Source organism: Salvelinus fontinalis, chromosome 24 (assembly GCF_029448725.1).
Source record: "Salvelinus fontinalis isolate EN_2023a chromosome 24, ASM2944872v1, whole genome shotgun sequence".
Lineage (NCBI taxonomy): Eukaryota > Metazoa > Chordata > Actinopteri > Salmoniformes > Salmonidae > Salvelinus > Salvelinus fontinalis.
The window spans coordinates 44094663-44120831 of record NC_074688.1 but is presented as its reverse complement, the minus strand read 5'-3'; the positions used below and the strand labels follow the sequence as shown (position 1 = coordinate 44120831).

Here is a 26169-nt window from a genome sequence, read left to right as displayed (position 1 = left end):
TTACATAGTGTAACGGAATTCGTCCTCATCTGACGAGGAGTAAGAAAGGTCGGACCAATGCGCAGCGTGAAAACCGAAACAGTTCCGTGTGGAACACACAAACACGGAAGACAACCACCCACAAAACACAACAGAAAACAGGCTACCTAAATATGGTTCCCAATCAGAGACAACCACCCACAAAACACAACAGAAAACAGGCTACCTAAATATGGTTCCCAATTAGAGACAATGACGAACACCTGCCTCTGATTGAGAACCATATCAGGCCAAACACAAAACACAGATAACCCACCCAACTCACGCCCTGACCACACTAAAACAAAGAAAATACAACAGAACTAAGGTCAGAACGTGACACATAGATTTTTAGCTAGCGTTGCTAAAGTTAGCTGAAGTTTGTAATTGTGCGGCCCAACGCAGGAGATGAGAAGCAGGGAATCAACCATTTAATACAGACGGGAACAGCAACAGGAACAGCATCTGGACATAAACACGACACGACAAACAATACTTCTACAGGGAACAACACAGAGGAACAGACATACAGGGAACAACACAGAGGAACAGACATACAGGGAACAACACAGAGGAGGAGACATACAGGGAACAACACAGAGGAACAGACATACAGGGAACAACACAGAGGAACAGACATACAGGGAACAACACAGAGGAGGAGACATACAGGGAACAACACAGAGGAGGAGACATACAGGGAACAACACAGAGGAACAGACATACAGGGAACAACACAGAGGAGGAGACATACAGGGAACAACACAGAGGAACAGACATACAGGGAACAACACAGAGGAGGAGACATACAGGGAACAACACAGAGGAGGAGACATACAGGGAACAACACAGAGGAACAGACATACAGGGAACAACACAGAGGAACAGACATACAGGGAACAACACAGAGGAGGAGACATACAGGGAACAACACAGAGGAGGAGACATACAGGGAACAACACAGAGGAACAGACATACAGGGAACAACACAGAGGAACAGACATACAGGGAACAACACAGAGGAACAGACATACAGGGAACAACACAGAGGAACAGACATACAGGGAACAACACAGAGGAACAGACATACAGGGAACAACACAGAGGAGGAGACATACAGGGAACAACACAGAGGAGGAGACATACAGGGAACAACACAGAGGAGGAGACATACAGGGAACAACACAGAGGAGGAGACATACAGGGAACAACACAGAGGAGGAGACATACAGGGAACAACACAGAGGAGGAGACATACAGGGAACAACACAGAGGAACAGCCATACAGGGAACAACACAGAGGAGGAGACATACAGGGAACAACACAGACATACAGGGAACAACACAGACATACAGGGAACAACACAGAGGAACAGACATACAGGGAACAACACAGAGGAACAGACATACAGGGAACAACACAGAGGAACAGACATACAGGGAACAACACAGAGGAACAGCCATACAGGGAACAACACAGAGGAACAGACATACAGGGAACAACACAGAGGAGGAGACATACAGGGAACAACACAGAGGAGGAGACATACAGGGAACAACACAGACATACAGGGAATAACACAGACATACAGGGAACAACACAGAGGAGGAAACATACAGGGAACAACACAGAGGAGGAGACATACAGGGAACAACACAGAGGAGCAGACATACAGGGAACAACACAGAGGAACAGACATACAGGGAACAACACAGACATACAGGGAACAACACAGACATACAGGGAACAACACAGAGGAGGAGACATACAGGGAACAACACAGACATACAGGGAACAACACAGACATACAGGGAACAACACAGAGGAGGAGACATACAGGGAACAACACAGACATACAGGGAACAACACAGAGGAACAGCCATACAGGGAACAACACAGAGGAACAGCCATACAGGGAACAACACAGAGGAACAGACATACAGGGAACAACACAGAGGAGGAGACATACAGGGAACAACACAGACATACAGGGAATAACACAGAGGAGCAGACATACAGGGAACAACACAGAGGAGGAGACATACAGGGAACAACACAGAGGAGGAGACATACAGGGAACAACACAGACATACAGGGAACAACACAGAGGAACAGACATACAGGGAACAACACAGAGGAGGAGACATACAGGGAACAACACAGAGGAGGAGACATACAGGGAACAACACAGAGGAGGAGACATACAGGGAACAACACAGAGGAGGAGACATACAGGGAACAACACAGAGGAGGAGACATACAGGGAACAACACAGAGGAGGAGACATACAGGGAACAACACAGAGGAGGAGACACACAGGGAACAACACAGAGGAGGAGACATACAGGGAACAACACAGAGGAGGAGACATACAGGGAACAACACAGAGGAGGAGACATACAGGGAACAACACAGACATACAGGGAACAACAGAGAGGAGGAGACATACAGGGAACAACACAGAGGAGGAGACATACAGGGAACAACACAGACATACAGGGAACAACACAGAGGAGGAGACATACAGGGAACAACACAGAGGAGGAGACATACAGGGAACAACACAGAGGAGGAGACATACAGGGAACAACACAGAGGAGGAGACATACAGGGAACAACACAGAGGAACAGACATACAGGGAACAAAACAGAGGAGGAGACATACAGGGAACAACACAGAGGAACAGACATACAGGGAACAACACAGAGGAGGAGACATACAGGGAACAACACAGAGGAGGAGACATACAGGGAACAACACAGAGGAGGAGACATACAGGGAACAACACAGAGGAGGAGACATACAGGGAACAACACAGAGGAGGAGACATACAGGGAACAACACAGACAAACAGGGAACAACACAGAGGAGGAGACATACAGGGAACAACACAGAGGAACAGACATACAGGGAACAACACAGAGGAGGAGACATACAGGGAACAACACAGACATACAGGGAACAACACAGAGGAGGAGACATACAGGGAACAACACAGACATACAGGGAACAACACAGAGGAGGAGACACATATATATATATATATATATACAGGGGCAATCAACAGTGAGGGAGTCCAGGTGAGTCCAATGAGCGCAGCTGCGCGTAATGAAGGTAACAGATGCGCGTAATGAAGGTAACAGATGCGCGTAATGAAGGTAACAGATGCGCGTAATGAAGGTAACAGCTGCGCGTAATGAAGGTAACAGATGCGCGTAATGAAGGTAACAGATGCGAGTAATGAAGGTAACAGCTGCGCGTAATGAAGGTAACATATGCGCGTAATGAAGGTGACAGCTGCGCGTAATGAAGGTAACAGCTGTGTATAATGATGGGTAGCCTGGCGCCATCGAGCACCAGGGAAGGGGAGCAGGCTTGACAGTAATGGCTGTTTAACCTGTTTGGGCTGCAAGCCCGAAATCGGACGAAAATGACAACAGCTGCAGGGCGCGAAATTCAAAATCTATTTTTTTTTAATATTTAACTTTTACACATTAACAAGTCCAATACAGCATTTGAAAGATAAACATCTTGTCAATCCAGCCAACATGTCCGATTTTTTAAATGTTTTACAGAGAAAACACCACATATATTTATGTTAGCTCACCACCAAATACAAAAGTGGACAGACACGTATGGATATGATTATGAAGTATGAATTATGATTCAAGTAGCATGCACAAGCCAACCGAAATAAACTAAAACCAACCTAAAGAGCCCAGAAAAAACTACCTCAGATGACAGTCATATAACATGTTACACAATAAATCTATGTTTTGTTCATAAAAAGTGCATATTTTAGCTATAAATCAGTTTTACATTGATGCTACCCAAAAATGCTAACACATAGCTAGAGTCTGAATCCAGACGGGAGTAGCCAGAGAAAATACATACACCAACGTCGGCTACTAATTACACCTCATAAAACATTTCAGAAAAACATATGGTGGATAGCTAATGAAAGACAGATATCGTGTGAATAAAGCCAACATTTCCGATTTTTGAAGTGTTTTACAGCGAAAACACAATATATCGTTATATTAGCTAACAACATAAGCTAGCATAAGTCAGCACTAGCATTGGTCAAGCGCTAGCCTAGCACAGTTAGCCCACTTAGCACAACACAGCTCAACAGATATATGAAAAAGCATCCCAAATTGGGTCTTATCTTTCTTGATATTCCATCAGAATGTTGTAACGGGGTCCAATGTCCAGTAGAGTCTTTAGTTGGGTTCCAGAACGAATTATTTCCCTCTTTGGTTAGCTAGCACAATAGCATTGCGGCGCTACACAGCGTTTCTTCAAAAAATTATTCCGTCGTATCACATCTAAAGTCCAGAATAAATTGCAATAATATAATTAAAGTATATTGAAAAAACATACTTTAGGATGATTTTGTGACATGTATCAAATAATATCGTAGTCAGACATCATATTCAACGTTATCTACCTTGTTCCAGAAGCCGAGACCAAATTATACTTCGCGCCCGGAATTTTTTTTTAACTGCGCAGGTCTCACAAGAAGGTGTGTTATTCAGTCCATGGACGAGATATTCGACTCCTTTCAATTCTCACTTCCGCATTACAGCCTGACGAATGCGGGTGACGTGTCCCTATGGTCCCAAGTCAAAGGGCCTTTTATAGAGAAGGTCTTAAAGAGACACATCGCATTTTGGAAATCTCAATTCGGCTGGGAAAATGGCTGTAAAAATATTTCTGTTCGACTTAGAGAAACAATTCAAACCTTTTTAGAAACTATAGACTGTTATCTATCCAACAGTAGTAAATATATGCATATTGGAAAATAAAAGGTTTCTTAGGAGGCCGTTTGAAAATGTGCACACATTTTCCAGTTTTTTCAATATTCAGCTTGCAGCCCAAACAGGTTAAAGAAAACTCAACCAGAGATTACAGTTTCTCCCTAACAACCGATGACATGGACATCAATTAAGGCAGCCCCCCTGCACCTCTCTGATTCAGGGGGGTTGGGTTAAATGTGGAAGACACACCTCTCTGATTCAGAGGGGTTGGGTTAAATGTGGAAGACACATTTCGTGTTGAATGCATTCAGTTGTACAACTGACCAGGTATCAACCTTTCCTTGTATACGGTGCATTCGGAAAGTATTCAGACCCCTTGACTTTTTCCAAATTTTGTTACGTTACAGTCTTATTCCAAAATGGATTATATCGTTCCCCCCCTCATCAATCTACACACAATACCCCATAATGACAATGCAAAAACTAGTTTTTAGAAGTTTTAGCAAATGTATTAAAAATAAAAACCTGAAATATTACATTTACATAACTATTCAGACCCGTTACTCAGTACTTTGTTGAAGCACCTTTGGCAGCGATTACATCATCGAGTCTTCTTGGATATGACGCGCTACAAGCTTGGCACCCCTGTATTTGTGGAGTTTTTCCCATTCTTCTCTGCAGATCCTCTCAAGCTCTGTCAGGTTGGATGTGAGGGTTGCTGCACAGTTATTTTCAGATCTCTCCAGAGATGTTCGATCGGGTTCAAGTCCGGGCTCTGGCTGGGCTACTCAAGGACATTCAGAGACTTGTCCCGAAGCCACTCCTGCGTTGTCTTGGCTGTGTGCTTAGAGTCGTTGTCCTGTTGGAAGGTGAACCTTCGCCCCCAGTCTGAGGTCCTGAGCGATCTGGAGCGGGTTTACATTAAGGATCTCTCAGTACTTTGCTCCATTCATCTTTCCCTCGATCTTGACTAGTTTCCCAGTCCCTGTTGCTGAAAAACATCCTTACAGCATGATGCTGCCATCATCATGCTACACCGTAGGGATGTTGCAAGGTTTCTTCCAGACGTGATGCTTGGCATTCAGGCCAAAGAGTTCAATCTTGGTTTCATCAGACCAGAGAATCTTGTTTCTTATGGTCTGAGAGCCCTTTAGGTGCCTTTTGGCAAACTCCAAACGGGCTGTCATGTGCCTTTTACTGAGGAGTGGCTTCCATCTGGACACTACCATAAAGGCCTGATTGGTGGAATGCTGCAGAGACGGTTGTCCTTCTGTAAGGTTCTCCAATCTCCACAGAGGAACTCTAGAGCTCTGTCAGTGACCATCACTTTCTTAGTCAACTCCCAGACCAAGGCCCTTCTGCCCCGTTTGCTCAGTTTGGCCGGACGGCCAGCTCTAGGAAGAGTCTTTGTGGTTCCAAACTTCTTCCATTTAAGAATGATGGAGGCCACTGTGTTCTTGGGGACCTTCAATGCTGCAGACATTTTTTGGTACCATTCACCAGATCTGTGCCTCGACACAATCCTGTCTCGGAGCTCTACAAACAATTCCTTCGACCTCATGGTTTGGTTTTTGCTCTGACATGCACTGTCAACTGTGGGACCTTATATAGACAGATGTGAGCCTTTCCAAGTCATGTCCAATCAATTGAATTTACCACAGGTGGACTCCAATCAAGTTGTAGAAACATCTCAAGGAGGATCAATGACGTCGGAAAAGAAGGCTGACATTTTACGTTTCCCCAACCGATTTACGTTATTTGTAACTTATTCTTTTACTTATTTTGTACATAATGTTGCATCCGTCTCTTATGACCGAAAATAACTTCTAGACATCAGGACTGCGATTTACTCACCACGGACTAGCAGAATCCTTCTTTTCCTTTCACGACTCTGACGAGCCCGACGCAAATGATATACTGCTTTCCCGGGAACAGGCCCAGATCCCCGTGATTTGCGTGAAGAGAAGGCGGAAAAAAGGGGCCAGAGGGCGGGCTGCCTTCGGAGAATTCATAGACGATTTAATAAATAAACCTCCATTTCCTTCCATTCTGCTAGCAAACGTGCAATCTTTGGAGAATAAAATCGATGACCTATGCGGAAGATTAAACTACCAACGGGACATTCAAAACTGTAATATCTTATGCTTCACAAAGTTGTGGCTGACTGACAACACTATCAACATAGCTGGCTGGTTATACGATGTATTGGCAGGATAGAACAGCATTGTCTGGTAAGACAAGGGGCGGCGGACTATGTATTTTTGTAAATAACAGCGGGTGCACGATATCTAAGGAAGTCTCGAGCTATTGCTCGCCTGAGGTAGAGTATCTCATGATAAGCTGTAGACCCTGGCTGTCACGCCCTGGCCTTAGTTCTCTTTGTTCTCTTTATTATTTTGGTTAGGTCAGGGTGTGACGAGGGTGGTTTGTGTGTTTTTGTCTCGTCTAGGGTGTTTGTACTGTCTAGGTTTTTTTTGTAGAATAATGGGGTTGTGTTCATTCTAGGTGTTTATGTAAGTCTATGGTTGCCTAGATTGGTTCTTTTTTTTCTTTTTTTTATTTAACCTTTATTTAACCAGGTAGGCAAATTGAGAACACGTTCTCATTTACAATTGCGACCTGGCCAAGATAAAGCAAAGCAGTTCGACACATACAACAACACATAGTTACACATGGAGTAAAAACAAACATATAGTCAATAATACAGTGAAAAAAATAAAAAAAATAAGTCTATATACAGTGTGAGCAAGTGAGGTGAGATAAGGGAGGTGAAGGCAAACAGATATATGTATAAATAAATAAAAATATAAAAAGGCCATGGAGGCGAAGTGAGTACAACACAGCAAGTAAAATAAAAACTAAAAAAAACACTGGAATGGTTGGTTTGCATTGGAAGAAAGTGCAAAGTAGAGACAGAAATAATGGGGTGCAAAGGAGCAAAATAAATTAATAAATAAATACAGTAGGTAAAGAGGTAGTTGTTTGGGCTAAATTGTAGATGGGTTATGTACAGGTGCAGTTATCTATGAGCTGCTCTGACAGCTGGTGCTCTCAATTAGAGGCAGGTGTTTATCGTTGTCTCTGATTGGGAACCATATTTAGGCAGCCATGTTCTTTGGGTATTTTGTGGGTGATTGTTTCCTGTGTCAGTGTTTGTGCCACACGGGACTGTTTTGGTTTGTTCACGTTTATTGTTTTTGTATTTGTGTACATGTTCAGTTTTCCCTATTAAAACATGGACACCTACCACGCTGCGTATTGGTCCGATCCTTGCTACACCTCTTCAGAGGAAGAAGAGGATGACAGCCGTTACAACCAAACTATCTACCGAGAGAGTTTTCATCTGTATTTTTATAGCTGTTTACATACCACCACAGTCAGAGGCTGGCTCAAAGACAACATTGAATGACCTGCATTCCGCCATAAGCAAACAAGAAAACGCTCACCCAGAGGCGGCGCTCCTAGTGGCCGGGGACTTTAATGCAGGGAAACTTAAATCCGTTTTACCAAATTTCTATCAGCATGTTAAATGTGCAACCAGAGGGAAAAATACTCTAGACCACCTTTACTCCACACACAGAGACATGTACAAAGCTCTCCCTCGCCCTCCATTTGGCAAATCTGACCACAATTCTATCCTCCTGATTCCTGCTGACAAGCAAAAATGAAAGCAGGAAGCACCAGTGACTCGATCAATAAAAAGAGTGGTCAGATAAAGCAGATGCTCAATTACAGGACTGTTTTGCTATCACAGACTGGATTATGTTCTGGGATTCATCCCATGGCATTGAGGAGTACACCACATCAGTCATTGGCTTCATCAATAAGTGCATCGATGACGTCCCCATCTCAGTGACCGTACATACATACCCCAACCAGAAGCCATGGATTACAGGCAACATCCACACTGAGCTAAAAGGCTCAGAGCTGCCGCTTTCAAGGAGCAGGAAGCTTATAAGATCCAGCTATGCCCTCCGACGAACCATCAAAAAGGCAAAGCGTCGATACAGGACTGAGATCGAATCGTACTACACTGGCTCTGATGCTCGTTGGATGTGGCAGGGCTTGCAAACCATTACAGACTACAAAGGGAAGCACAGCCGAGAGCTGCCCAGTGACACGAGCCTACCGACGAGCTAAACTAGGTCTATGCTCGCTTCGAGGCAAAAAACACTGAAACATGCATGAGAGCACCAGCAGTTCCGGAAGACTGTGTGATCACGCTCTCCGATCACCCTCTATTATTCTTAAACTACATTGTCGGTAAGGGGTCGTAAGTAAGCATTTCACTCTAAGGTCTACACCTGTTGTATTCGGCGCATGTGACTAATACAATTTGATTTGATGATCAATGGAAACAGGATGCACATGAGCTCAATTTCGAGTCTCATAGCAAAGGGTCTGAATACTTATGTAACATAAGGAATTTCTATTCAAAAATATATTTACATTTGAAGAAAAAAATCTAAAAACCTGTTTTCGCTTTGTCATTATGTGGTATTGTGTGTAGATTGATGAGGGGAAAAAATATTTAACAAAATGTGGAAAAAGGGAAGGGGTCTGACTGCTTTCCGAATGCACTGGAGCGTTTGAGAACGTCATGCCTACCGAATGCACTGAGGGAAACCGAATGTTTTTATAATTTAAGACAATCATAAAGTGAAGTGTCAACTTGGGGTTTAATCATTAGTCCAGATAGTTGCAATTGCAACAAAACCGAGAGTTTCTATTGGAAACATTCAGGTAGGTCTCTCTCTCTGTTTCTTTCCGTTTAAGAAACGTTTTGCAACGGAATCTGCGTAATGAATATGCCCCAGGCGTCAACACACAGCAGCTCCATTTGCATCCATCTTTTCGCAACTCGTGATCAATGGCTACATTGTAACTGAAAACCTTTACACCATATACCAACTATATACCAACTTTGTCATCTTTGCCCAGTCTGTCCATAGATTAACTTGCATCATGGCACGAAGTCTTCTCACATGATAGCTTAATTGTTCATCAACTTGTGACTTGCATGCACTCTGATTTGCTGACAGGCAACTTGACTTCCTCTTAGTGAGACATCACCAAACTTAACTAGGTTGCTCCTTCCTACTCACCGCTGCATCATGCGACTGCAGCCCACACAGATCACTTTAAATAGACTGTCCTTACAGGTTTTTCTGTAGTATAGTCCTGGCCACTGCAGATATGAGGTCTGGAGGATTCGTTTTGGTATCCAGACCGGCCATAACGTCCATCGGTCTCATTTTAACGCTCTATTGTTTTCATGTGTTGGCGCTCAAGTCGCAACTTTTGACGAGGCATGGCGGGGTTACAGATCTCAATGCTCAGGACACCGTCATCAACTATGAAACATGCTATTTTGACCAGAAGGTACGTTTCTTTTTGGTATAATAATATAATAAAGTTATTGACGGCTGTCATTATGTCTGTCAACAATCACTGTCTAGACAGTGTTTTTTTCAAACAACCATAACAAACTTCCGCTAACTTTAGCCACCACTAGCTACAAATCTATGGAAGTGATGGGGAAATGTGAGCATGAAATATAATCAAATTTCATGACAAACATGATTTTGACTATATTAAAAAGATAATGCCCAAATCACTTGAAATCAAATAAAACATGTTTTTTTTTGTCACATGCTTCGGGAAACAACAGGTATAGACTAACGCCTCATGTCCACCAAATGTATCAAACTCTTTGCGTTCCGGCGGAAGTAATTCGTTTTCAAATGCGCAGTCCAACACTCTACTGTTGGCGGTGCGTTCTCTGTACCTCATGCGTTCAATATTTTCAACCCTTGCGTTGCTTTACCGTGCGGTGTTGCAAACGGGAACAACAAATCAAATCAAATGTTATTGGTCACATACACATATTTAGCAGATGTTAATGCGGGTCTAGCGAAATGCTTGTGTTCCTAGGTCCAACAGTGCAGTAATATCTAACAATTCACAACAATACACACAAATCTAAAGTAAAATAATGGAGTTAAGAAATATATAAATATTAGGACCAGCAATGTCGGAGTGACTGACTAAAATACAGTAGAATAGAATACAGTATATGTAACAGTTTAACTTTAGTCCGTCCCCTCGCTCCGACCCGGGTGCGAACCAGGGACCCTCTGCACACATCAACAACAGTCACCCACGAAGCATCGTTACCCATCGCTCCACAAAAGCCGCGGCCCTTGCAGAGCAAGGGGAACCACTACTTCAAGGTCTCAGAGCAAGTGACGTCACCGATTGAAAGGCTATTAGCGCGCACCACCGCTAACTAGCTAGACATTTCACATCGGTTACATATATACATATGAAATGAGTAAAACAGTATGTAAACATTATTAAAGTGAGCGGTGTTCCATGTCTATGTACATAGGGCAGCAGCCTATCATGTGCAGGGTTGAGTAACAGGGTGGTAGCCGTCTAGTAACACAGCAGTGGCGGATTTAGGCATAGGCGACATGGGCAGCTGCCCAGGGCGGTATCTTGTCGGGGGTGGCACGGGGGCGTCTGCACAAAAAAAATTGGAACGGTGACATTTGCGCAATCGTTTTCTCCTCGCTCATTTGCACGTCACGTGACATCTTGAGCCAGATCCAACATGTGATCAAGCTGATGCCGTCTCCCAGAATGCACGTGGATGTTGCAGTCAGTCTTCTCAGAAAGACAGAGAGAGGTCTCAGCAACTACAGGCCAACAGGCTTTATGACTGCACAAACGTCAGCCAAGGATGTTTGCTATAACACAAACGTCAACGAAGGATATTTGTTGAAACACAAACATCAGCCAAGGATATTTGCGAGGGTATGAATGTAGAGGTCATTCTACAACAAAAAAAGGCTGAAGTCCACAAAGCGGCACTTTATCAAAAGAATCATTTGATGAGCCTTTGACTGATGCCCTGAAGAAAGCTGGAGGTGGACATGTCTCAACTTCGTTGTTGACGCTGCAACCTCAGACCTTCAGGAAAGATGTTCCACATTGGAAAATGTGGCAGAGAAGTGTGGAGTGCTGTCAACCTGCCAAAGTCTCTCCAATGAGGAGCTGACAGAACAATTTGACGTCCCCTTACTATGACACTGCACTATAAAGAACACTCAGACCTGGATGACAGAACAATTTGACGTCCCCTTACTATGACACTGCACTATAAAGAACACTCAGACCTGGATGGCAGAACAATGTGAGGCCCCTTACTATGACACTGCACTATAAAGAACACTCAGACCTGAATGACAGAACAATGGAGGCCCTTACTATGACACTGCACTATAAAGAACACTCAGACCTGGATGACAGAACAATGGAGGCCCTTACTATGACACTGCACTATAAAGAACACTCAGACCTGGATGACAGAACAATGGAGGCCCTTACTATGACACTGCACTATAAAGAACACTCAGACCTGGATGACAGAACAATGGAGGCTCTTACTATGACACTGCACTATAAAGAACACTCAGACCTGGATGACAGAACAATGGAGGCCCTTACTATGACACTGCACTATAAAGAACACTCAGACCTGGATGACAGAACAATGGAGGCTCTTACTATGACACTGCACTATAAAGAACACTCAGACCTGGATGACAGAACAATGGAGGCCCTTACTATGACACTGCACTATAAAGAACACTCAGACCTGGATGACAGAACAATGGAGGCCCCTTACTATGACACTGCACTATAAAGAACACTCAGACCTGGATGGCAGAACAATGGAGGCTCTTACTATGACACTGCACTATAAAGAACACTCAGACCTGGATGACAGAACAATGGAGGCCCTTACTATGACACTGCACTATAAAGAACACTCAGACCTGGATGACAGAACAATGGAGGCCCTTACTATGACACTGCACTATAAAGAACACTCAGACCTGGATGGCAGAACAATGGAGGCTCTTACTATGACACTGCACTATAAAGAACACTCAGACCTGGATGACAGAACAATGGAGGCCCTTACTATGACACTGCACTATAAAGAACACTCAGACCTGGATGGCAGAACAATGGAGGCCCTTACTATGACACTGCACTATAAAGAACACTCAGACCTGGATGGCAGAACAATGGAGGCCCTTACTATGACACTGCACTATAAAGAACACTCAGACCTGGATGGCAGAACAATGGAGGCCCTTACTATGACACTGCACTATAAAGAACACTCAGACCTGGATGACAGAACAATGGAGGCCCTTACTATGACACTGCACTATAAAGAACACTCAGACCTGGATGGCAGAACAATGGAGGCCCTTACTATGACACTGCACTATAAAGAACACTCAGACCTGGATGGCAGAACAATGGAGGCCCTTACTATGACACTGCACTATAAAGAACACTCAGACCTGAATGACAGAACAATGGAGGCCCTTACTATGACACTGCACTATAAAGAACACTCAGACCTGGATGACAGAACAATGGAGGCTCTTACTATGACACTGCACTATAAAGAACACTCAGACCTGGATGACAGAACAATGGAGGCTCTTACTATGACACTGCACTATAAAGAACACTCAGACCTGGATGACAGAACAATGGAGGCCCTTACTATGACACTGCACTATAAAGAACACTCAGACCTGGATGGCAGAACAATGGAGGCCCTTACTATGACACTGCACTATAAAGAACACTCAGACCTGGATGGCAGAACAATGGAGGCCCTTACTATGACACTGCACTATAAAGAACACTCAGACCTGGATGACAGAACAATGGAGGCCCTTACTATGACACTGCACTATAAAGAACACTCAGACCTGGATGGCAGAACAATGGAGGCCCTTACTATGACACTGCACTATAAAGAACACTCAGACCTGGATGGCAGAGATCTTGCACAGGAACTGAAGAACTTGCCAGACTTGCCATTCGAAGCCCATGACTCTGCTTGAGCTGCTGATATTTATACACGTAAAAGGGAGCGCTCAGAAATGTATCCCAAATTTGTGGTCTGCTCTCAGAATGTGTCCTCCTCTTCCAGTGACCTGTAGCCGAAGCAGAGAGGAGCTTTTAAAATGCTGAAGCTCATCAAATCCTACCTGAGGTGCACCATGTCACAGGAACGCCTTCGTGGCCTTGTTGTCATCAGTATTAACCATGTAATTGCTGGGCAGATTTCTTATGATGATGTAATTGATGACTTTGCATCAAGGAAGGCAAGAAAGGTCAGGGGTTAGATGGCAGTTGTGTTTCCTGTTTGAAGACCAATAGTGTAATAATCAGGTTCTCTTCTTTATAAGTGTGTTATTCTATTTGTGTATTTGTGGGATATAGGATTTGTGCAATTTAGTTTTATTTGTGTATTTTTTGATGTTGATGTCCTTGATGATCTTTTTGGCCTTCCTGTGACATCGGGTGGTGTAGGTGTCCTATCCTACACACACACACACACACACACACACACACACACACACACACACACACACACACACACACACACACACACACACACACACACACACACACACACACACACACACACACACACACACAAGCGAAGCAAATGTGCGTGAAGTATGGAAAATATGGGCTAGACATCCAAACATTGACATGCTTACTTACGGGTCCTTCCCAACAATGTAGAGAGAAAATAAATAGAAATCAGATAAAAATAATAACATGAGGAGCAGGTAGTGGTTCAGAGAATTGGACTGTTAACCGAAAGGTCACTGGTTCGAATCCCAGAGCTGACTTGGTGAAAAAATGTGTAGTTGTGCCCTTGAGCAAGGCACTTAAACCCTGTAAGTCGTTCTGGATAAGAGAGCATCTGCTGACTAAAATAAAAATCATCACAATGAGTACCGATAACTTGGCTATATACACGGGGTACCAGTACTGAGTCGATGTATGAGGTAATTGAGGTAGATAGATATGTTCAGACATTTTGTTATGTTACAGCCTTATTCTAAAATGTATTAAATTGTTGTTTTTCCCTCATCAATCTACACACAATACCCCATAATGACAAAGCAAAAAACTGGTTTTTAGAAATTTTAGCAAATTTATAAAACCTTTCAAACTGAAATATTACATAAGTATTCAGACCCTTTCCTCAGCACTTTGTTTTAGCACCTTTGGCAGAGATTACAACCTCAAGTTTTCTTGGGTAAGACGCTACAAGCTTGGCACACCTGTATTTGGGGAGCTTCTCCCATTCTTCTCTGCAGATTCTCCCAAGCTCTGTCAGGTTGGATGGGGAGCATCACTGCACAGCCATATTCAGGTCTCTCCAGAGATGTTAGATCGGGTTCAAGTCCGGGCTCTGGCTGGGCCACTCAAGAACATTCAGAGACTTGTCCCGAACCCACTCTTGCGCTGTCTTGGCTGTGTTCTTAGGGTCGTTGTCCTGTTGGAAGGTGAACCTTCACCCCAGTCTGAGGTCCTGATAGTTCCTGGAGCAGGTTTTCATCAAGGATCTCTCAGTACTTTGCTCCGTCTATCTTTCCCTCGATCCTGACTAGTCTCCCAGTCCCTGTTGCTGAAAAACATCCCCACAACATAATGCTGCCACCACCATGCTTCACCGTAGGGATGGTGCCAGGTTTCCTCATGACGTGACGCTTGGCATTCAAGCCAAAGAGTTCAATCCTGGTTTCATCAGACCAGAGAATCTTGTTTCTCATGGTCTGAGAGTCCTTCAGGTGCCTTTTGGCAAACTCCAAGCGGGCTGTCATGTGCCTTTTACTGAGGAGTGACTTCCGTCTGGCCACTCTACCATAAAGGCCTGATTGGTGGAGTGCTGCAGAGATGGTTGTCCTTCTGTAATTTTCTCCAATCTCCACAGATGAACTCTGGAGCTCTGTCAGAGTGACTATCAGGTTCTTGGTCAAGATTGCTCAGTTTGGCCGGGGGGCCAGCTCTAGGAAGAGTCTTGGTGGTTCCGAACTTCTTCCATTTAAGAATGATGGAGGCCACAGTTTTCTTGGCGACCATCAATGCTACGGACAGTTTTTGGTAGCCTTCCCCAGATCTGTGCCTCGACACAATCCTGTCTCAGAGCTCTATGGACAATTCCTTCGACCTCATGGCTTGGTTTTTGCTCTGACATGCACTGTCTACTGTAGGACATTATATAGACAGGTGTGTGCCTTTTCAAATCAGGCCCAATCAATTGAATTTACCACAGGTGGACTCCAATCAAGTTGTAGAAACATCTCAAGGATGATCAATGGAAACAGGCTGCACCTGAACTCAATTTTGAGTCTCATAGCAAAGGGTCGGAATACTTATGTAAATTAGATATTTTTGCAAATACATTTGCAAACATTTCTAAAAACCTGTTTTCACTTTGTTATTAAGGGGTATTGTGTGTAGATTGATGAGGATTTTTTTTTATTTTAAAAACATTTTAGAATAAGTCTGTAACGTAACAAAATGTGGAAAAAGTCAAGGGGTCTGAATACTTTCCGAAGGCGCTGTATAGGTAGGGATAACGTAAATAGGCAACAGGATAGATAATAAACAGTAACAGCAGTCAAAAGAGTTAGTGCAAAAAGGTACAATGTAGATAGTCCGGGTAGCTATTGGTTAACTATTTAGCAGTCTTATGGCTTGGGGGGTAGAAGCTGTTCAGGGTCCTGTTGGTTCCAGACATGTTGCATTGCTACTGCTTGCCGTGTGGTAGCAGAGAGAACAGTCTATGACTTGGGTGACTGGAGTCTTTGACCATTGTTAGGGCCTTCCTCTGACACCGCCTGGTATAGACGTCCTGGATGGCAGGGAGCTCGGCCCCGGTGATGTACCCTCTGTAGCGCCTGCCAGATCTCTTACCTCCCTGTAGGCTGTGTCATCATTGTTGGTGATCTGGCTTAGGACTGTGGCGGTCCAAAAATGTCATCAGCCATGATTGTCAAGCAAATAACTGTCTGTCTCACTGCAATTGACCATTAATTAACACATTTATCATCTCCTGGCTTCCACAAGCCACTGATGCTGACCTTTGGAACATCTACTGACCTTTGGAACATCTACTGACCTTTGGAACATCTACTGACCTTTGGAACATCTACTGACCTTTGGAACATGTATTAAGTCTAATAAATCAATTTAATATAGCCTAGACTTTCACAATACATTCATTTAATATAACCTAGACTTTCACAATAAATCCATTTAATATAACCTAGACTTTCACAATAAATCCATTTAATATAACCTAGACTTTCACAATAAATCCATTTAATATAACCTAGACTTTCACAATAAATCCATTTAATATAACCTAGACTTTCACAATAAATCCATTTAATATAACCTAGACTTTCACAATAAATCCATTTAATATAACCTAGACTTTCACAATAAATCCATTTAATATAACCTAGACTTTCACAATAAATCCATTTAATATAGCCTAGACTTTCACAATAAATCCATTTAATATAGCCTAGACTTTCACAATAAATCCATTTAATATAACCTAGACTTTCACAATAAATCCATTTAATATAACCTAGACTTTCACAATAAATCCATTTAATATAACCTAGACTTTCACAATAAATCCATTTAATATAACCTAGACTTTCACAATAAATCCATTTAATATAGCCTAGACTTTCACAATAAATCCATTTAATATAACCTAGACTTTCACAATAAATCCATTTAATATAACCTAGACTTTCACAATAAATCCATTTAATATAACCTAGACTTTCACAATAAATCCATTTAATATAGCCTAGACTTTCACAATAAATCCATTTAATATAACCTAGACTTTCACAATAAATCCATTTAATATAGCCTAGACTTTCACAATACATCCATTTAATATAGCCTAGACTTTCACAATAAATCCATTTAATATAACCTAGACTTTCACAATAAATCCATTTAATATAGCCTAGACTTTCACAATAAATCCATTTAATATAACCTAGACTTTCACAATAAATCCATTTAATATAGCCTAGACTTTCACAATAAATCCATTTAATATAACCTAGACTTTCACAATAAATCCATTTAATATAGCCTAGACTTTCACCATAAATCCATTTAATATAGCCTAGAATTTCACAATAAATCCATTATTTATTTTAGACAGGTCTAAAGAAGCATGAAATTAAGAAAATGTAGCCTATTTCAGAAGAACAGAATAGCATTCTCTTGAGTTGTCCTTTTGTCCTGATCTGGCTATGCCATTTGGCTGAGGGCGACACTAGTTCATTCAGCAGATAAGATTTGCTTAGAATTCCACAGCATTATTTTATATTATCTTACAGCATGAAGAGAACAATTGAACAAAATAGAGAGGATATTTTCTCCAAATGATTTTTTTATTTTATTTATTTTACCAGGTAAGTTGACTGAGAACACGTTCTCATTTGCAGCAACAACCTGGGGAATAGTTACAGGGGAGAGGAAGGGGATGAATGAGCCAATTGTAAACTGGGGATTATTAGGTGACCATGATGGTTTGAGGGCCAGATTGGGAATTTAGCCAGGACACCGGGGTTAACACCCCTACTCTTATGATAAGTGCCATGGGATCTTTAATGACCTCAGAGTCAGGACACCCGTTTAACGTCCCATCCGAAAGACGGCACCCTACACAGGGCAGTGTCCCCAATCACTGCGCTGGGGCATTGGGATATTTTTTAGACCAGAGGAAAGAGTGCCTCCTACTGGCCCTCCAACACCACTTCCAGCAGCATCTGGTCTCCCATCCAGGGACTGACCAGGACCAACCCTGCTTAGCTTCAGAAGCAAGCCAGCAGTGGTATGCAGGGTGGTATTTGAGGGAGTGTTCTGTGTTGGGCGGTTAATAAAGACATTTTTTGTTATTTCTGTTCAAAAGTTTGGGGTCACTTAGAAATGTCTTTGTTTTTGAAAGAAAATGACATTTTTTGTCCATTAAAATAACATCAAATTGATCAGAAATACAGTGTAGACATTGTTAATGTTGTAAATAACTATTGTAGCTGGAAACGGCTGATTTTTTATGGAATATCTACATAGGTGTACAGAGGCCTATTTTCAGCAACCATCACTCCTGTGTTCCAATGGGAAATTGTGTTAGCTAATCCAAGTTTATCATTTTAAAAGGCTAATTGATCATTAGAAAACCCTTTTGCAATTATTTTAGCACAGCTGAAAACTGTTGTCCTGATTAAAGAAGCAATAAAACTGGCCTTCTTTAGACTAGTTGACTATCTGGAGCATCAGCATTTGTGGGTTCGATTACAGGCTCAAAACGGCCAGAAACAAATAACTTTCTTCTGAAACTTGTTCTGAGAAATGAATGCTATTCCATGCGAGAAATTGCCAAGAAACTGAAGATCTCGTACAACGCTGTGTACCACTCCCTTCACAAAACAGCGCAAACTGGCTCTAACCAGAATAGAAAGAGGAGTGGGAGGCCCCGGTGCACAACTGAGCAAGAGGACGAGTACATTAGAGTGTCTAGTTTGAAAAACAGACGCCTCACAAGTCCTCAACTGGCAGCTTTATTAAATAGTACCCTTCAAAACACCAGTCTCAACGTCAACAGTGAAGATGCGACAGTGAAGATGCTGGCCTTCTAGGCAGAGATCATCTGTCCAGTGTCTGTGTTCTTTTGCCCATCTTAATCTTTTATTTTTATTGTCCAGTCTGAGTAGGGCTTTTTCTTTGCAACTCTGCAGAGTAGTACAGGAGGGGACTAAGCACGCACCCCTGAGAGGCCCCCGTGTTGAGGGTCAGCGTGACGGATGGGTTGTTGCCTACCCTCACCAGTTGCAGAAGGAGGTGTATAATCCCAGGGTCCTTAGCTTAATGATGAGCTTCGAGAGCACTATGGTGTTGAACGCAGAGCTGTAGTCAATTAACAGCATTCTCATGCAGATGTTCCTTTTGTCCAGGTGGGAAAGGGCAGTGTGGAGTGCAATAGAGATTGCGTCATCTGTGGATCTGTTTGGGCAGTATACAAATTGAAGTGGGTCCAGGATGTCTGTGATTATGGTGTTGACGTAAGCCATGACCAGCCTTTCAAAGCATTTCATGGCTACAGATGTGAGTGCTACAGGGCGATTTTCATGTAGACAGGTTACCTTAGTGTTCTTGGGACATGAGACATGTGGCCTGCTGGAGGTCATTTTGCAGGGCTCTGGCAGTGCACCTCCTTGCACAAAGGCGGAGGTAACGGTCCTGCTGCTGGGTTGTTGCCCTCCTACGGCCTCCTCCACGTCTCCTGATGTACTGGCCTGTCTCCTGGTAGCGCCTCCATGCTCTGGACACTACGCTGACCGACACAGCAAACCTTTTTGCCACAGCTCGCATTGATGTGCCATCCTGGATGAACTGCACTACCTGAGCCACTTGTGTGGGTTGTAGACTGCGTCTCATGCTACCACTAGAGTGAGAGCACCGCCAGCATTCAAAAGTGACCAAAACATCAGCCAGGAAGCATAGGAACTGAGAAGTTGTCTGTGGTCACCACCTGCAGAATCACTCCTTTTTTGGGGGTGTCTTGCTAATTGCCTATAATTTCCACCTTTTGTCTATTCCATTTGCACAACAGCATGTGAAATGTATTGTCAATCAGTGTTGCTTCCTAAGTGGACAGTTTGATTTCACAGAAGTGTGATTGACTTGGAGTTACATTGTGTTGTTTAAGTGTTCCCTTTATTTTTTTGAGCAGTGTATATTTTCGCAACTCGTGATCAATGGCTACATTGTAACTGAAAACCTTTCCAACATATACCAACTATATACCAACTGTTACTTTGTAATCCAATGCCCAGTCTGTCCATCGATTGACTTGCATCATGGCACGATGTCTTCTCACAAGATAGCTTCATTTAAAAAAAATATTTATATATATATATTTATTTATTTTTATTACCAATGTAGAAAAGTCTGTATACATACAATAAGTACATAAATAGACAACGATAACATGCTAGGGGGTAGAACAAATTACAGATTATACAAAGACCTTAAAAGAAACACACATATTGATTGTTTTAACAGCTTTCTTATTAGAAGAATGTAGAATGGTCTTAATGCTCGAATTCCTTCTAGAAAACACGGAAGAGTATTTTTTTATTAGTGAATTTACATTTATTTTTCCCATTAGCACAATTAGAATTATGAGGTAAAATAGTATTTCTTTATCTTTATTATGGTTAAGGAAACCCGAGCAGCACATTCTCTCATTAAAAAACAAAAGTCATCAAGAATATTAACAATTATAAAACTGTGAATATCTCTCCATAATTGTTTTACATGTAGAAAATGCCAAAATAAATGTGAAACTGTTTCTGGATGCTCACCACAAAAAGTACAATCCAATGTTAATGTCTTTTTGGTGTTACTTCAGGTAATGATTGTCAGGGTAATACTTATGGATCATTCTGAAAGAGACCTCTTTGACCTTGTTAACAAGCAAGTGTTTGTGTGGTAATAACCAGACTTTTCCCCCCAACAGATATTAGTGACCAATGTATTCCAGTAAGTTGTGACATAAGGAATGGATACAATGTCCCTATGAAATAAAGCACGTATAGATCTGTTGTTCTGAGGGAGCAAGGAGAAACATATTTTCCCTGTTGGAGAGTCAACTGGATCAAACGAGGGTAGGTCCAGAAGGTCTGGCCTCTATACAACATGACGTTTCCAGATGGAATAGTATCATAGAGTATGGCGAACTCTCTAGGTGTTACAGGGATATAGTAACAAGGTAAAAATCCCTCCTTATTGAGTAACAATCCTTCTACATTTAAACAGTTGACTCTTCAGCAGGAAATGATTATTGAACCAGTTCTTACAAATTAAAGCGGAGGAAAAATATGTTTAAATAACAACGACCACGCAATGAATAGTTGTCTATGAAAAGCAGATTATTTTGCAGGAATCTTATCAATGTTACACGATAGCTTCATTGTTCATCAATATGCGACTAGCACGCATCAGGGTTTCTAAACCCAGAAGCGTAACATCGCGAGATTTATGAGAACGCTTTGTGAAACAGACCATGCTGGTGTTTGGGGTTTGAGAAGTGAAACATTCGTCCTTAGTTGTTCATTTTCTCCAAATCTAAAGGCACAATTTCCATTCGAGACAATTTCTTAAGTCGTTGAACATGTTATTACTCCAACCTCGTAAAAGTGATAAACTGACACGTTTTCATTTTCATCAAAAACAACTTCATGTCGAAGGAGTGCCTTTGATTTGACGGCTTGCACATGCGCAGTTCATCGCGACACGAACGTTAGACGCGATGACGTATTTTTACACATGAGCGTAGCTAACCGACGTCGCCCTGACGTCGCCTAAAAGCCTTATAAGGGATTTCTATTGGAGAAGCAGTTTTAGCCTCTCGTCATACTGTACTGTCTTTGCTTGCACTTTTGATTTGCTGACAGGCAACTTGACTTCCTCTTAGTGAGACATCACCAAACTTAACTAGGTTGCTCCTTCCTACTCACCGCTGCATCATGCGACTGCAGCCCACACAGATCACTTTAAATAGACTGTCCTTACAGGTTTTTCTGTAGTATAGTCCTGGCCACTGCAGATATGAGGTCTGGAGGATTCGTTTTGGTATCCAGACCGGCCATAACGTCCATCGGTCTCATTTTAACGCTCTATTGTTTTCATGTGTTGGCGCTCAAGTCGCAACTTTTGACGAGGCATGGCGGGGTTACAGATCTCAATGCTCAGGACACCGTCATCAACTATGAAACATGCTATTTTGACCAGAAGGTACGTTTCTTTTTGGTATAATAATATAATAAAGTTATTGACGGCTGTCATTATGTCTGTCAACAATCACTGTCTAGACAAGGAACTAGACTAATCAGCTTTGTAGATTAGCAGGACATTCAAGATATAGTCGCAACAAACACACACTGCATGTTTAGGCTATCTGACAGATATGTTAAAGAGCTTTAAAACTTTTAAAAACTTTGTGTTAATATAGTAATAATAATGTTATAACGTTTGAGTTGATGCATTTATTTACCTGTGCACCAATTTGTTCACAGTTATGTAGCTATGTTTTATGTAATGATTATTTAGCCCAAACTAAAATGTCTAGATTTTATAGTTATTTTTAGGGAATATATTATCTCCTTCCTCAATGGCCATTGGCCACCAAGTCATTGAAATTAAATGAGCATTGTTTATATTGATGCTTGTTGCCTAATTTACTATTGACTGTAGTTTTTATTTGTTTGTGGTGAATTTATAACTGCACCTCTGGCTTTCCTTGGAGGATTTCCTTAATTCTCTGTGTACTTTAAATCACTTCTAAACTGTCTGGGTATTGTGTCTGCAGACAATCAGCGTATCCGCTCTGCTTCCTGGCAGGACGCGAAAGCCATCCATACACTGGGCTGTTTTCCTGCCAACACAACTCAATCCCTGCTGGCATCCTGCCCAGAGGAACTGCAGTGTACTGCCATAAAAGTACATTTAAAGTAGGCTACTATAGACTAAAGAACATTAAAGATCCTGGACGTTACAGCTTTACCCCCCACAGTGCATGTGCTATAGGTATAGGTAGCCTAGCGGTTACAGGAGGCAGGTAGCCTTGTGGTTAGAGGATGCAGGTAGCCTAGTGGTTAGAGGAGGCAGGTAGCATAGTGGTTAGAGGAGGCAGGTAGCCTTGTGGTTAGAGGAGGCAGGTAGCCTTGTGGTTAGAGGAGGCAGGTAGCCTAGTGGTTAGAGGAGGCAGGTAGCCTAGTGGTTAGAGGAGGCAGGTAGCCTAGTGGTTAGAGGAGGCAGGTAGCCTAGTGGTTAGAGGAGGCAGGTAGCCTAGTGGTTAGAGGAGGCAGGTAGCCTTGTGGTTAGAGGAGGCAGGTAGCCTTGTGGTTAGAGGAGGCAGGTAGCCTTGTGGTTAGAGGAGGCAGGTAGCCTGGTGGTTAGAGGAGGCAGGTAGCCTTGTGGTTAGAGGAGGCAGGTAGCCTTGTGGTTAGAGGAGGCAGGTAGCCTTGTGGTTAGAGGAGGCAGGTAGCCTAGTGGTTAGAGGAGGCAGGTAGCCTAGTGGTTAGAGGAGGCAGGTAGCCTAGTGGTTAGAGGAGGCAGGTAGCCTAGTGGTTAGAGGAGGCAGGTAGCCTAGTGGTTAGAGGAGGCAGGTAGGCTAGTGGTTAGAGGAGGCAGGTAGGCTAGTGGTTAGAGGAGGCAGGTAGCCTAGTGGTTAGAGGAGGCAGGTAGCCTAGTGGTTAGAGGAGGCAGGTAGCCTAGTGGTTAGAGGAGGCAGGTAGCCTAGTGGTTAGAGGAGGCAGGTAGCCTAGTGGTTAGAGGAGGCAGGTAGCCTAGTGGTTAGAGGAGGCAGGTAGCCTAGTGGTTAGAGGAGGCAGGTAGCCTAGTGGTTAGAGGAGGCAGGTAGCCTAGTGGTTAGAGGAGGCAGGTAGCCTAGTGGTTAGAGGAGGCAGGTAGCCTAGTGGTTAGAGGAGGCAGGTAGCCTAGTGGTTAGAGGAGGCAGGTAGCCTAGTGGTTAGAGGAGGCAGGTAGCCTAGTGGTTAGAGGAGGCAGGTAGCCTAGTGGTTAGAGGAGGCAGGTAGCCTAGTGGTTAGAGGAGGCAGGTAGCCTAGTGGTTAGAGGAGGCAGGTAGCCTAGTGGTTAGAGGAGGCAGGTAGCCTAGTGGTTAGAGGAGGCAGGTAGCCTAGTGGTTAGAGGAGGCAGGTAGCCTAGTGGTTAGAGGAGGCAGGTAGCCTAGTGGTTAGAGGAGGCAGGTAGCCTAGTGGTTAGAGGAGGCAGGTAGCCTAGTGGTTAGAGGAGGCAGGTAGCCTAGTGGTTAGAGGAGATAGGTAGCCTAGCGGTTAGAGGAGGCAGGTAGCCTAGCGGTTAGAGGAGGCAGGTAGCCTAGCGGTTAGAGGAGGCAGGTAGCCTAGCGGTTAGAGGAGGCAGGTAGCCTAGCGGTTAGAGGAGGCAGGTAGCCTAGCGGTTAGAGGAGGCAGGTAGCCTAGCGGTTAGAGGAGGCAGGTAGCCTAGCGGTTAGAGGAGGCAGGTAGCCTAGCGGTTAGAGGAGGCAGGTAGCCTAGCGGTTAGAGGAGGCAGGTAGCCTAGCGGTTAGAGGAGGCAGGTAGCCTAGCGGTTAGAGGAGGCAGGTAGCCTAGCGGTTAGAGGAGGCAGGTAGCCTAGCGGTTAGAGGAGGCAGGTAGCCTAGCGGTTAGAGGAGGCAGGTAGCCTAGCGGTTAGAGGAGGCAGGTAGCCTAGCGGTTAGAGGAGGCAGGTAGCCTAGCGGTTAGAGGAGGCAGGTAGCCTAGCGGTTAGAGGAGGCAGGTAGCCTAGCGGTTAGAGGAGGCAGGTAGCCTAGCGGTTAGAGGAGGCAGGTAGCCTAATGGTTAGAGGAGGCAGGTAGCCTAATGGTTAGAGGAGGCAGGTAGCCTAGCGGTTAGAGGAGGCAGGTAGCCTAGCGGTTAGAGGAGGCAGGTAGCCTAGCGGTTAGAGGAGGCAGGTAGCCTAGCGGTTAGAGGAGGCAGGTAGCCTAGTGGTTAGAGGAGGCAGGTAGCCTAGTGGTTAGAGGAGGCAGGTAGCCTAGTGGTTAGAGGAGGCAGGTAGCCTAGTGGTTAGAGGAGGCAGGTAGCCTTGTGGTTAGAGGAGGCAGGTAGCCTTGTGGGTAGAGGAGGCAGGTAGCCTTGTGGTTAGAGGAGGCAGGTAGCCTTGTGGTTAGAGGAGGCAGGTAGCCTGGTGGTTAGAGGAGGCAGGTAGGCCTAGTGGTTAGAGGAGGCAGGTAGCCTAGTGGTTAGAGGAGGCAGGTAGCCTAGTGGTTAGAGGAGGCAGGTAGCCTAGTGGTTAGAGGAGGCAGGTAGCCTTGTGGTTAGAGGAGGCAGGTAGCCTGGTGGTTAGAGGAGGCAGGTAGCCTAGTGGTTAGAGGAGGCAGGTAGCCTAGTGGTTAGAGGAGGCAGGTAGCCTAATGGTTAGAGGAGGCAGGTAGCCTAATGGTTAGAGGAGGCAGGTAGCCTAGCGGTTAGAGGAGGCAGGTAGCCTAGCGGTTAGAGGAGGCAGGTAGCCTAGCGGTTAGAGGAGGCAGGTAGCCTAGCGGTTAGAGGAGGCAGGTAGCCTAGCGGTTAGAGGAGGCAGGTAGCCTAGCGGTTAGAGGAGGCAGGTAGCCTAGTGGTTAGAGGAGGCAGGTAGCCTAGTGGTTAGAGGAGGCAGGTAGCCTAGTGGTTAGAGGAGGCAGGTAGCCTAGTGGTTAGAGGAGGCAGGTAGCCTAGTGGTTAGAGGAGGCAGGTAGCCTAGTGGTTAGAGGAGGCAGGTAGCCTAGTGGTTAGAGGAGGCAGGTAGCCTAGTGGTTAGAGGAGGCAGGTAGCCTAGTGGTTAGAGGAGGCAGGTAGCCTAGTGGTTAGAGGAGATAGGTAGCCTAGCGGTTAGAGGAGGCAGGTAGCCTAGCGGTTAGAGGAGGCAGG

General features: G+C 43.9%; 1 protein-coding gene across 1 annotated transcript in view; it reads left to right on the top strand.

Annotated features, from left to right (window-relative positions):
- Window positions 1–22139: 22139 nt before the first annotated feature.
- prcp (prolylcarboxypeptidase (angiotensinase C)) overlaps window positions 22140–26169 on the top strand; it is a 44709-nt gene continuing 40679 nt past the window's right edge. The window contains exon 1 of the mRNA XM_055880761.1: window positions 22140–22519. Within this exon, the coding sequence (XP_055736736.1) occupies window positions 22334–22519 (186 nt within the window). The 5' untranslated portion in view covers window positions 22140–22333. The remainder of the gene's footprint in view (window positions 22520–26169) is intronic.